The sequence below is a fragment of the Acinonyx jubatus genome, chromosome B3 (assembly GCF_027475565.1).
Source record: "Acinonyx jubatus isolate Ajub_Pintada_27869175 chromosome B3, VMU_Ajub_asm_v1.0, whole genome shotgun sequence".
NCBI classification, from domain to species: domain Eukaryota; kingdom Metazoa; phylum Chordata; class Mammalia; order Carnivora; family Felidae; genus Acinonyx; species Acinonyx jubatus.
The window spans coordinates 37,128,730-37,141,206 of NC_069386.1; the positions used below are offsets into that span (position 1 = coordinate 37,128,730).

Genomic DNA, 12,477 nt, shown 5'->3' on the forward strand with positions numbered 1-12,477 from the left:
TATCCTAAAATCCCCTACTTCTTTTTCCAGGGTCATGTAAAAGGTTTTCCCATCCTTCTTTGTATGGGTGTTTCTATTTTCTCTTCAGAGTTGATTTAAATTGTTAATACCTAACTATAGAATATATATAGGTTGTAATCATTTTTTATCTGTAATTTAACCTAATTCTAGGGAAAAAAATGGTGTATGCCTCACGCATTTGTAGTTCCCATTGGCTAAACTGAGTATGTAATATATAACCATGTATGAAAAGCTTTGCCTCTTGAGGGCAATGATTCATCTTAAAGAATCAGACACCACAGAAAGAAAAAGGTGTTTGCAAAAGTTTTATTTTAAAGGGTCAAAAATAAATATTGTACATACACACAAGAGAAAATCCACCGATATTTCTGTTCTCCAAGGCTCACCCTTCAGTACATGGCACCTTCATCTTCTTTATTTAGAAAATAAACTGTTATTGGTCCATAACTGGTGTGCACAGTCTCTGTGACTCTAGCAAATAACCAGGAGCCAAGTCCATACAATAAAGTTGGAATACCTAGAAAACAAATGATATGTTTTTAGGAACATCAATACTTATTAATCACGCATCAATATATTTGTCATGGTGCAAATCACAAAGCACTCTTCAGCAATGTCAACAAATTATAAAGTTATAAAAATATAGACATGAGTGAAGATGTACTCATTATCTAAGAGCTCAGTTTCATCTGTTTGTGGAACTATGTGAGCCTAGAGATCTTTAAAACTATAGATAAGGCTGGTTTAAACTTTAATTCAAAGCACTTTATAAGCACTAATTCATTACTTCCAAGTAATTATGAAGTAATTTTATATTCTTTTTGCAAATAAACAGAATATTCATTCATTTCGTTGTAGATGCTCCTGATTATTGGCCTTGGGCTTAAATTACTAGGTCAACTTTACTGTGAGTTAGGTTAAACAGCAACACTGATGGTTAAAGTAATTTTTTGTACAACTTAAAAGAAACTGGGTCAAAGAGCGGTCTTCAAAACCTAAGGCAAAACGTAACTCTAAGGAAGATTTTAGTATAACAGCCATGAGAAATACTCCCATTAGTATTTTTACAGCTGATTTGAAAACAACCTTGTTTCAACCTATTTGGAATAGGTATTCAGTAGATTCCAACAACATGTTTCTTCTTTGGAGTATTTCCATTTGATAAGATCTTGCTGTTATATTTGAGACTAGCTGCCATTTGTGATTCATGGAACTAAGCCTACTACTAACCAGAGATAATGGATTAAGCACTCATGCAAATGAAACTATAGTGGACACAAAACAAACTTTCACAGTTCCTATCTTTTTTAAGGCACTTATTTAAATTCAATGACTATTGACATATTAAAAACATGTATAAAACCAACAGGCATATGAATCAATAGCAAATATTGTATGCTCGACACAGTGTTAATTTTATTGTTACCGTGTAGGAGTTGGACATAAAAAGACAATTTAAAAGACAAGCTGTCCATTTGGAAAATCCCTTTTTCCAGCTAATAGGGAAACCACATGCTCAGGACTAATCATATTGCTAAAATTTTTCTTATTTTTCTGCAAGAATATATCTGCCGTTATGCTCTTTTTGAGTGAGTAAGTGCACTGGACTACTTTGTGCTTATTCCCTGAAGCTGCATTCCAACGACTGTGATGCCAGAGACTAATCAGGAGAAGCGTCACTATCTGGCAATGAGAACAGGAAAAAAAATGCTCATTCAGTCTGGCACCTCTCTATTTTTAGGAATATACTGGGTCATAGTTTGTCACTATCCCAGGGTTCCCTAGAATGCCCATGAAATCTTTGACTGCTTTCTTTGCCTTGGTAATACCCAAAAGAATCTCTAAATGCTTCAAGGGAATGTCACAAAAAAGCCACAAAAACTAGCATCATAAAGCTATTTATAAATAATTTTATCAGAAAAAAAAAGGCAAGTGGAGTGTGGTTAGGGAAGCATACAGGCAGAAATGAGTGAAGAACAGAAAGATAAGTTGAAATAAAAAATTAAATATGGCATCGCAACTTTAAAGCTGAAAATCAATGGGGTAAGAAAGAAAAAAAACAGGTTCTAGGAACAAGTATTAATTTTTAAAATATACTGACAGTAAATTATATATAAGATATGCCTTTTAAACCAACGCTAAGGACATAAATCTAAGGGGTGGCTGGTGAAACTGAAATCTTGTTTGATCGTACTTATCAGTTTCCAGTTAAAATATTGGCACGTTTTAAAAACCACACAAATCAATGGTCCATATTTTTTCAGCTAAAATGGAGAACTGATCAAAGATTACCAGTTTAATAATAACTACATTACCTCTCACTAAGAAACAGCTAGGAAACACTATCAATAATTTTGTTTGATAGGGGATAGAGTTGTGATACAGGAGTCAAAAATTCTCTATTTCTTTTTTCCTGCAGTCTATTTAATGCAGTCAGGCTAATACACCAAATGAGAAGATTTGCCACTGACATAATTAAAACATAAAAAAAATAATTTTATGGCACATATGCTATAAAGTCTATAAAATTCTGTGAGAAATTAAATTTTTCCCAGACTGAAACATAACATCAAAATGAACATGAAAGTCAGTTCTTTGCATAATAATTCATTTTGAGTCAGCTGAACAGTAGGTAAACCACTGTCAAATTAAGCACTTAAAAAAAATTAGAACTTCTTAGCAAGTCTCCGATTACCCATTCATTCCAATGGTAAGTTGCTTTTCTTAAATCTCAATCTACTTCCCAGCAGGATACCCAGACTGATAAACCATCAGTAAAATGTCAGCTTCCACTGAAGGGAAGACAGAGGAGAAAGAGAACAAATGGTAAAAGAGAAATCTTTATTATTTACAAAATGGAAAAATGAATTACTCTGATAATTATTAATTTAGAAGGGAATAAGAGGAATAAAATCCTAAGTATTTTTATTAATAGAATATGTACTTGATGATCCACAGGGGCAATTTGTACATCACAGAACAGGGAAGAATCTATTATCTAATTCTCTACCGTAAGACAAAAATACAAAATAAACATTGCCAAATTGGTGAATACACTATTTGAAAAGTGCAGGAAAAAATTCCCTGTATCAGTAAAAGCCAATTCGAATTAAAGCATGCATGAGCAGAAAGTTTTCCTTTTTGTTTAACTTAAAACTCTTATTCCCACGTAGGCAGGATTTTTAGAATTTCCAGAAGACCATTACATCACTCTTCAGCCTTCTCTTCCACATAAAAAAAAGAAAGAGAAAAACTACAGCTGTTGTTTCTTTCCTCAAAAGGTTTCACTTCTCTGTGTGAGAATGTTCTGTGTATCCTAATTTTCTTTGGATTTCTTTGTATCTATATGCAAAAGAAAGCTCCAACCGTTAAGGTGTTCTTAAGGTGTTAAATTTTAAATGAAAACTTTCTTTCAAAGGCATTTGGCTCATGGTTTACCTATAATCCTCCAATTATACTTTTCCTCACCTGTAACTCTTACCAGCTGGGAAGAATGATGGCTTCTGATTCTGAAAATGCTAAAATAAACCTCATCTTGAATCTAGTCATCACTCCAATTTTTCCAAATAATTTTGAATTGAATCTTCTAAGTGTGCTCACCCTTCAACTTTGAATCAACCTCAAAATTAGTGGGCATGCTCTATATAGTCCATCAGCCAACAAACAAACTTTTAAAGGTATACACATTGCTAAATAATCTTCTCCTTGGTGGAGTGAACCCAGGACAGTCCCAGTAGACCAATGGCTCAAAAATCCCACGAGAGACATATGTGTTATTATAAGCAAAAGTACATAAATACCATGTTTAAATTTAATGAGCTATTAGATTATATAATACCAGTTTAGATACACAGGGGTTTAACTTTAATTCTGGTTTTAAAAAACTGGTTGGGTAACATGGTTCAGCTACCAGGTCCAGATTTTGAATTACTAAAATCTGGATTAATATGATATTACCTATTAATAGGTACAAAACATCTTGAGGCATCTCTATTTTTCACTGACCTAGAAAAGATATACCCATGTCAATGTTCATGCCTCTTCCGTCAGTAGCCAAAAGAAAATAAACATCCAGCAAGAGTAAATACTTTCAGAATTAGAATATTCCCATGAAAATACAGAAATATTAAAGACGTACAGTCTTTTAAATATCTTTTAGGCCTAGCACCTGAGGAAGCTGATATGACTGGTGAAAACCGTTAGTGCTTTCAGTAGAACGCACTTGGTAGGATTTCACATAGAGAAAATCAAACTTAGAAAGTAGTTGCAGTTTTTATAATAATGAATGCACTCAAGAGAATGATGGTCATGAACGAATCCTGCCATGCAATAAGGCATTTCTCAATTTCAGAGCCACTGTCCAATGTGGACGTTTCCTTACACCCTCTTTCTGACTGCCCAATATAAGTATCCTCCCAGTCAAGAGCTGCAGCAGGTGTGGACAGAATGAACGCCTCCTCCCCATCAGTGACGCAGTGTGATCCCTAGACACAGGCCTAGGCTAAAGCCCCGCTTTCCGGGGAAAGGTTCAACAGCAACTACTGAGCCCCGACAAGCACCTACTGGGGACTAGGGGCCGGGGGCTGGGGGAGGGAGGCGGGGAGGTAGGAATACAAAAGACCAGGGCCAAGGCCAGTCCTAGAAGGCTGCTGCTGAGTGGGTGAGACGCGGAGGCAGGGTCCGGGAAACCCAACAGCGCGTTGCGAACCCAATGTGCCGAGAGCGTGCTCCGGGGAGAGCCTGCGCTGGGCCGAGGCAGGGTTCCCCGGCGCTAACGTGGCCTGACCTTGGGACGGGGTCTCGACCTCTGAGCGACGTTTGTCAGCGTGCTTTGCAAAACAGTGATCCCATTGTCAGCGGGGCGTGTTTCACCGACCCGGGCCACTCACCCAGGTTGACGACCTTGAGCGCCGTGAAGAACCGGTCCTGCCCGGCCAGGTCCTGCCAGGGGGCCTTGGAGCAGTGGTACTTGATGAAAGGGAAGCAGCCGGTACGCAGGACGTGGTAGTTGGCGCCCTGCACCGGCCAGTTGAAGTGCGAGAGGCCGAACTGGTCGTTGCGGACAGCGCTGTAGGGCACGCAGAAGGAGGTCCAGTGCGGCAGGCGCCGCTGTAGCAGGTGCCGCGTCAGCACCTCGGAGGCGCGGGGCTTCGGGCGGGAGGCGGCGCCCGAGGCCCAGGGCCGGCACAGCAGCAGCCGGAGCGCAGCCTCGTGGGCCCTCCGCAGGGGTTCCATGGCCGGACTCGCCCGCGTCCCCGCCCCCCGCCCCTCTGCCGCCATGGGGCGCGCGCCGCTGGGGGCGGAGCCGTCAGAGCGGGCGCGCGCCCGCGCCCCGGGGCGAGCGGCGGGGACGCCCAGTGGGCGCCGCGCGAGTGCACGAGAGCCCCCCCGGGGCGCGGTGGCGCGTGCGCACGAAGGTCTTGCGGCCTCCCGCGGAAGGAGCGGAGGGTGCTTGACGGGCGGGCCCAGTGACCGGCGCTGGGAGTAAGGGTCAGCGGCGCAGAGGAGGTAATTAAATCGTCACGTGTGACCTCATGTAGTTAACAACCCTGGGGCCCCGGGGGGGGGGGGCGGGGGGAAGGGGACTTGGGGGGCTTATCGGTAGGGGTGTGAGGAAATTTAAGGCTTAAAACAAATAACCACCCTAGTGAGTGGCAGAACTGACACCCAGATCTCTCTTCCAAGCTTTGGGCTCAAGTGAAATTCTTAGATGGCGTTGTCGAGGAGATGTTTGAGAAGGTGACCGCGAGTTAAAGGCCAAAAGCCCCCAGATTTGCACTGGCTGGTGAAGTCGGGAAGCACTTTTACGTTTAGGTCTTCGCTGTCATGTTCAGTGTTATTTCGCGTATTTCAAAATAAAAAGTTTATTTTTAAAAACGTCCCACATCTCTCTGTGCATTGTCCAGATACCCCCCACCCCCCCACTCCTTCCCAACTAAAGCTTGGTGACTGCCAAACCAGCCTTTTAGTTATAAACCTTTGTAATCCTCAGCCACCCATTATCAATCTATTACTTTAGGAAAACCTTTTCTCAAACTCCCCAGCTACTTGAGGTATTATAAACACCTGCTTTAAAAAAAATTTTTTTTAAGTTCATTTATTTTGGCAGAGACAGAGACAGCGTGGGTGAGGGAGAGGCAGAGAGAGGGAGAGAGAGAATCCCGAGCAGGCTCCATGCTGCCAGTGGGAGCCCAAAGGGAGGGCCTGAGCCCCAGAGACCAGGAGATCATGACCTGAGGTGAAACCAAGAGTGGTATGCTTAACTGGCTGAGCCACCCAGGCGCTCCATGAACACGTGCTTCTAAAGAAACATTTCTTCCAGTTTGTCCTAAACTCATCTTTTTTGGAGAAACCATACGTAAAGAAGATGATGTGTCTGGAAAGCATTGTATGTAAAAAAGAATCATGTATAAGCACTATGTGACAACTATTGGGATGTACGATAGTGTGGCTAGTTTTTACATTTTCCAGTTTTTTAATAGTTTTTTTTAATGTTTTATTTATTTTCGACAGAGACAGAGACAGAGTGGGAGCAGGGGGAGGGGCAGACAGAGAGGGAGACACAGAATCCAAAACAAGCTCCAGACTCGGATCCAGCAGCACAGAGCCTGATGCCGGGCTCCAACTCACAAACTGTGAGATCATGACCTGAGCAGAAGTTGGACGCTCAACCAACTGAGCTACCCAGGCACCCCAACATTTTCCAGTTTTTACTGATTTGTTCAGCAAACATTGAGCGCCTGCTACCATGTGCCAAATTTTGAGGGGCCTTGTAGTCCTGCAAATAATTTGAACTTTACCTTATAGGATTCCCTATTAGATAAAAGTTTTTTAAAAAGATATTAGGTGGATGCTTTGGATTATGTGTCTCCCTTTCTCTCTGCCCCTCCACCACTCATGCTTTCTCTCTCTCTCTCTTTAAAAAATAAATAATGGGGCACCTGGGTGGCTCAGTGGGTTGAGGGACCGACTTCAGCTCAGGTCATGATCTCACGGTTTGTGAGTTCGAGCCCCGCATCGGGCTCTGTGCTGACAGCTCAGAACCTGGAGCCTGCTTCTGATTCTGTGTCCCCCTCTCTCTCTGCCCCTCCCCCACTCACGCTCTGTCTCTCTCTGCCCCTCCCCCACTCACGCTCTGTCTCTCTCTGTCTCAGAAATAAATAAACATTAAAAAATAAACGTTAAAAATTTTTAAAAAAAGATTTTAGGTGGAGGCATGATGTGGTTAGATTTGCAACAGAAATGGCCAAGGGAGGCTAAGACAAGTCAGGGAGATGATATTCAGTATTGTGATTTTCAAATTAAATTTTAAAAAGCATTGGAGTCTTTTTCAAACAAAATCTGTCACAGAATCCCAACATAGAAAGTAGATGAAAACTTGTGTTTTATTATTAAACATTTAGAAGTTCAAATTTTTAACATTAACTTTATAGGTAAATTTTTAAAAATGAGACTGGTTTGTTGTCTTGGGGTTTTTTGTTTGTTTGTTTGTTTTGTTTTGTTTTTAGCAGACAAGGAATTTATAGGAAGGAAATTGGGTAGCTAAAGTAATAAATAGGAAGTGTGAAGAACCAAGCTCAGAAAATGGGAAGGAACCAAGGGAGTCTGTGGATGGCAAAAACCAAGGGAAACTAGTCCCTAGTTTTTCAGTCTGCCACTGAAGCCATGACTCTGCTGTTTTATGCTCGAAAATTTTTGAAGTTGGGGGTTGTGGACAACAGTAGCAGTTAGGACAACGACAGGCAGCTTCAGGACAGTTTATTTCTTATTCTTTTGTTTTGGTTGTACACTATTAAGAGTATTCTGATCCCTCCAGAAAAGTAAATAGAAATTAGAGTGGTTTTAAAATGACTTACCTTGAAATCTTGGACATGTGCTTCAGTTACAAAGATGGCAGGAGGAAATTAATTTTGAGATCTACACTAAGATGACTTAACCTCAAATTAATTAATGTGTGGGTGGTTTGCAATATGTTAGATTTGGGCATTGTATCTCTTGGCAGTATAAAAATATATTTAAAAAATGAAATTTGAATCAAACATTTGTGGAACCTGAAATATGTCTGAGAAATTCTAGGTTTCGTGGCATATATAAAGTAAAAACCACTGATAAAGAGAACCACATATTTAGATTAGGTTCACTGTATCCTCCCATTAGGGCTTGAGAAAAGAGCTAGGGAACTGAAATATTTCTACTGGAAGGCGCCCTCTTGGAAAAACCTCATCAGTGATGAGGGTTTCCTTAATTCATGGTTCCGTGACTGTCTCTCTCTCTTCTACTCTACGGTAGGAAATTACTCCAAAGAAACCAGATAGATGGTGTATCACACTAAGGTATTCAAGGGTGTTTGAATGGAATATTATCTTAACCTAAAGATACAGAGCTGGGAGACATGACTTCTAGCTATCTCTTCTGACTTTTAAGATTACACGGTACTGGTTCCATAATTGAAATAGATAATTTCTCAAGAAATCCACAACTCAGACCAGTTCCAAATTTTTTTTAAAGGTTTTATTATTTTAAGTAATCTTCGTAGCCAACGTGGGGCTCAAGCTCACGATCCTGAGATCAAGAGTCACTCCACCAACTGAGCCAACCAGGTGCCCTTAGTTCCAGTTCTTAATGACCATGAAACAAAGGGGCTTGGAAGTTGGCACTCAAAAACGTAAGTCAATGCTTAAAAAACATTGTGTCCAATAATTAAGAATTAATGCAGTAAACACATAAATATTTTGTTTTACACAAAACATGGAGAAATTGCAAACCCCTGAGAAGGAACCCCTTAAAAATACCCATGAAGATTGATGCTGTGCACAGAATTTAGCATGTGCATGGATATGATGTTACTTCTAGAAAGAAGGGATTTAGCCTTCTTGTTTTTGCTTTAAAGGCACTTAGGATGCTACCGTTGTTCAGAACATGTTAAAAATTGGTTCTTCAAAATTGATAAATTGTAATATATTAAAATTAAGAATTCTGTTCATTGAAAGGCACAATATTACTAAGAGAGTCAAAAAGTAATCCATAGAGTGGGAGAAGTATTTGCAATACATCTATCAGACAAAGCATTTGGTATCTAGAACAAATCACTAAAAAAAGACAGTCCAATAGAAAAGTGAACAAAATATTTGAATGTATTCTTCACAAAGGAGAATATCCAGATGGGAAAAAGTGCTTAATTTCAGTAATCATCCAAAAAATGAAAATTAAAACCACACTGCAATACCATTACCCACCTACCAAAGTAGCTGAAGTAGGTAAGTAGAAAAGTACTAAATGTTGATGAGGCTATGCAGCAATTAGAGCGTTTATACACGGTTGGCAACCAATCTGACAAATTTTTTGGCAGTATGTATTACAGCTGCATATGTAATATTGTATGCAATGTTATGACCCAGCCAGGCCATCTTGGATATATTTTGTGTATATATTTGTCATATACATGACAAAATACCACAGACTGGGTGCGTAAACAACAGAAATTTGTTTTTCACAGTTCCAGAGACTGGGAAATCCATGATCAGGGTGCTGGCTGATTGGGTTCTTCTTGGAGAGGGTTCCCTTCCTGGCTTATAGCTCCTTCTTACTATATCCTCCCATGGCATAGAGAACTAGTTCTGCTGTCTGCCTCTTTCTCTTCTGATAAGAGCACCAGCCCTATCAGACGAGGGTGCTACACTTAAGACCTCATTTAACTTTCATCACTTCCTGAGGGACCCTATCTCCAGATAGTGTCACATTAGGTATTAGGGCTTCAACATATGAATTTCAAGGAGATGCAAACATTCAGTCCATAACAAATTACGTGCACATGTTCTCCAAAAGACAGGTAGTAGAATATTCATAGCAGTATTGTTCATGTGTGCAATATTCAACCTGAAAATTACTCAAATGACTGTAAATAGTAGAGTAGATAAACAAATTGTGGCGTATTCACTTGATGGAATACTATATAGCGATGACAATCCGTTCACACATAGGATGTGTGAATCTCATGAACATAAGGAAGAGTGAAAGAAGCCAGACACTAAAGTACTTATAATATGCTTTCATTTATATGAGGTATAAAAACTGGGCAGAATTCATCTTTGCTGTTAGAAGGCAGAAGAGTGTTTACCCTTAGCAGGGGTGAAGGTCTAGGAGGGTGGGCAGTGAGTAGAAGGAGTATGAGGGGACTTCTTGGGTGTTGGGGTTACTCTGTTCTTTTATTTATCTCTATATTCTTTTAAGACATGTTTTAGAGTAATTTTAGGTGCACAGAACAATTAAGAGGGAAGTACAGACATTTCTCCTGTATCCTCTGCCCCCCAAATGCATGGCCTCCCCCTATTATCAATATCCCCACTAGAGTGCTACATTTGTTATGATTGATGAACATGTGATTGATCTGGATTCTAGTTAAATGAGTGTAGTCAGTTTGTGAAAATTATTCTAACTGAACATGTATAGTATGTGCGTTTTTCTGTATGTGTATTATACCTCGATAAAAAGCTTGAAAAAGATCATGAATTCTACAGGTGGTATTACATATTAACACATTCTATTGTTAGTGCTTATTAAGAAATACATATAGAGAGCATACATAGTGGACATGACCCAAACATATATAGACCTCATATATATATGTGACCTCATACATATATAGAATATTTATTCTCATGTTGTTTTTACAACCTTGCTGTGAGATTATGATTTACTTATATTTTTCTAATGTTGTGATTTAAAAGGAAGTAGGGTAGGCATGCAGATTTTAATTCACTGCATTCTTAGGGCAGAGAGAATTATAGGCAAGACACTGGGGATGTATGTCAGCCAGTGGGTAAAAGATAAAGGAATTATGAAAAAGAGATATAAATGTTCACATTTAGGAGTTCATTTATAAACTCCAGGTTGAGGCTTGAGGACTTTTGGTTCAAGGAAAGAAGGACTATGGAGATGATGCTGCCCTGATTCATATTCTAGCATGCTTTGGAACTTAGACACAGATACCCCCAAAGAGCCACTGACCCTGCTCTCCTAGGAACCCAAAATCTGCTTAATGGCTCAGTGCCCTCTAAGCCAAGCTCAGCACCAGAGGAGGTGGCTTGAGTTACCCCTACAGCTGGATGAATACTCATTAATTCTCCCCACTCCCATTAGTGGCAAACTTTGCTTGCTGCTCCATTCCTGTATTTTTTTTTTTTTCATTCTTGTATCCTTGTGTCTGCCCTGGCAAGGACAGTATACATTGGCTTTATGCAAAATTATCCTCGTGGAAGTACTGAGTTATAGCAGAAGTCATTCGGAAAGGAAAAAACTGTGTATTCTTACCTAGATCGAGTCCTGTGGAACTAACTGATTGATGTTCTGAAAGCCTCCAAGGAGTTGGCTGGCAGCTAGGACTGCTGTTACAAAGAGTGGCAGGAAGCGTTACTCTGGTAGAACATGTTACTGTGAACACAGAGGGTACAAAGATGTCATCTAAACTGCACGTTTTGTCTAAAGTACTCTCAAGCTCTACCCCCACTGGAAACTTCCTAAAACCAGGGACTTAATGCCTATTTTGTTAACCTTTTGATTCTAGCACCTAGGACAGTAACTTGGCATATGGTTGGTACTCTACTTCTTGAGAAAATGACCAAAAAAAAAAAAAAAAAAAGTGAGTAAAGTGAATATAATTAGTGTATGGAGAAAATAATTATAATATGTAGGGTCAGTGGTTTGAATTTAATTAAAGTTTTAATTTTGGTAGAGAAATTAAACTATAGAGTAGGTAAGAAACTTACCCAAGATCATACATCAGAATCAAGTATCAAAATTCTGACCTTCCAACACTCTGTGAGCTTTTCATTAGAAAAACATTTCTATTTCCTTCTCCTGCTGTGGATGCTAGAATCCGGTGGCAAGGAGACATATTGGTGACTTTTCAAAACCAGATAGCGATTTATGCTAATAGATAACACAATCCATTTTATGGGCATGTTTCCAATATTACAAATCCTATGTAGTCAGTGTTTGGGGAAGCATTTGAAAACATGGCCAAATAAATTTACCTTGTCATATGGGTCATAGTTATGTTCCCAGCTTTGTAAAGTGAGCTTTGTTTTACTAACAGACACAGGCATGAAAGCATATGACATTTTTGTAGCACAAATTGCATTTTCATACTGAATTCCAAAGATGTTGTGGCTTTATTGCTGATCTTCAATCCACAGTGGCTTTTAGCACTTTAGCTGTAAGTCTTTATGCCCCCTCCCCAGTCTCACTGTCAAGTAGTTAATGATCTATAAACAAATACTGAGATGCCCTAAGGGGGCTTTCCATTTAAAGGGGCCTTGAATCATTTGATAATAGAAATACAGTAGTCCACCCACTGATTTATGATTTGTCAGTTTAGATTTTGAAGTGATGTTCTGCTGGTATTTCAGATGGGATAAGTTTTTAATTTTCTGTACAATTACATTAAATGTTAGTCCA

General features: G+C 39.7%; 1 protein-coding gene and 1 long non-coding RNA gene across 4 annotated transcripts in view; one reads left to right on the forward strand and one right to left on the reverse strand.

Moving 5' to 3' along the window:
- Nucleotides 1–308: 308 nt before the first annotated feature.
- CB3H15orf61 (chromosome B3 C15orf61 homolog) lies at nucleotides 309–5,326 on the reverse strand. The gene is made up of 2 exons (XM_027067607.2): nucleotides 4,911–5,326; nucleotides 309–538 (listed from the first exon to the last, which is right to left on the reverse strand). Exons 1-2 carry the CDS (start codon nucleotides 5,299–5,301, stop codon nucleotides 411–413), a joined length of 519 nt encoding a protein of 172 aa, XP_026923408.2. The 5' UTR covers nucleotides 5,302–5,326; the 3' UTR covers nucleotides 309–410.
- LOC113601855 (uncharacterized) overlaps nucleotides 5,151–12,477 on the forward strand; it is a 163,841-nt gene continuing 156,514 nt past the window's right edge. For all 3 annotated transcript variants that reach the window (XR_008299098.1, XR_008299097.1, XR_003423146.2), the window contains exons 1-2: nucleotides 5,151–5,529; nucleotides 8,530–8,686. This is a non-coding gene — a long non-coding RNA (uncharacterized LOC113601855). The remainder of the gene's footprint in view (nucleotides 5,530–8,529; nucleotides 8,687–12,477) is intronic.

What these genes read in the sequence shown, in the direction of transcription:
- CB3H15orf61 (XM_027067607.2), bottom strand. Translation starts at nt 5,301, where the DNA reads ATGGCGGCAGAGGGGCGGGGGGCGGGGACGCGGGCGAGTCCGGCCATG. An exon ending in GCTCAAGGTCGTCAACCTGG is followed by an intron (nt 539 to 4,910) that starts GTGAGTGGCCCG and finishes TTTGTTTTCTAG; the next exon opens with GTATTCCAACTTTATTGTAT.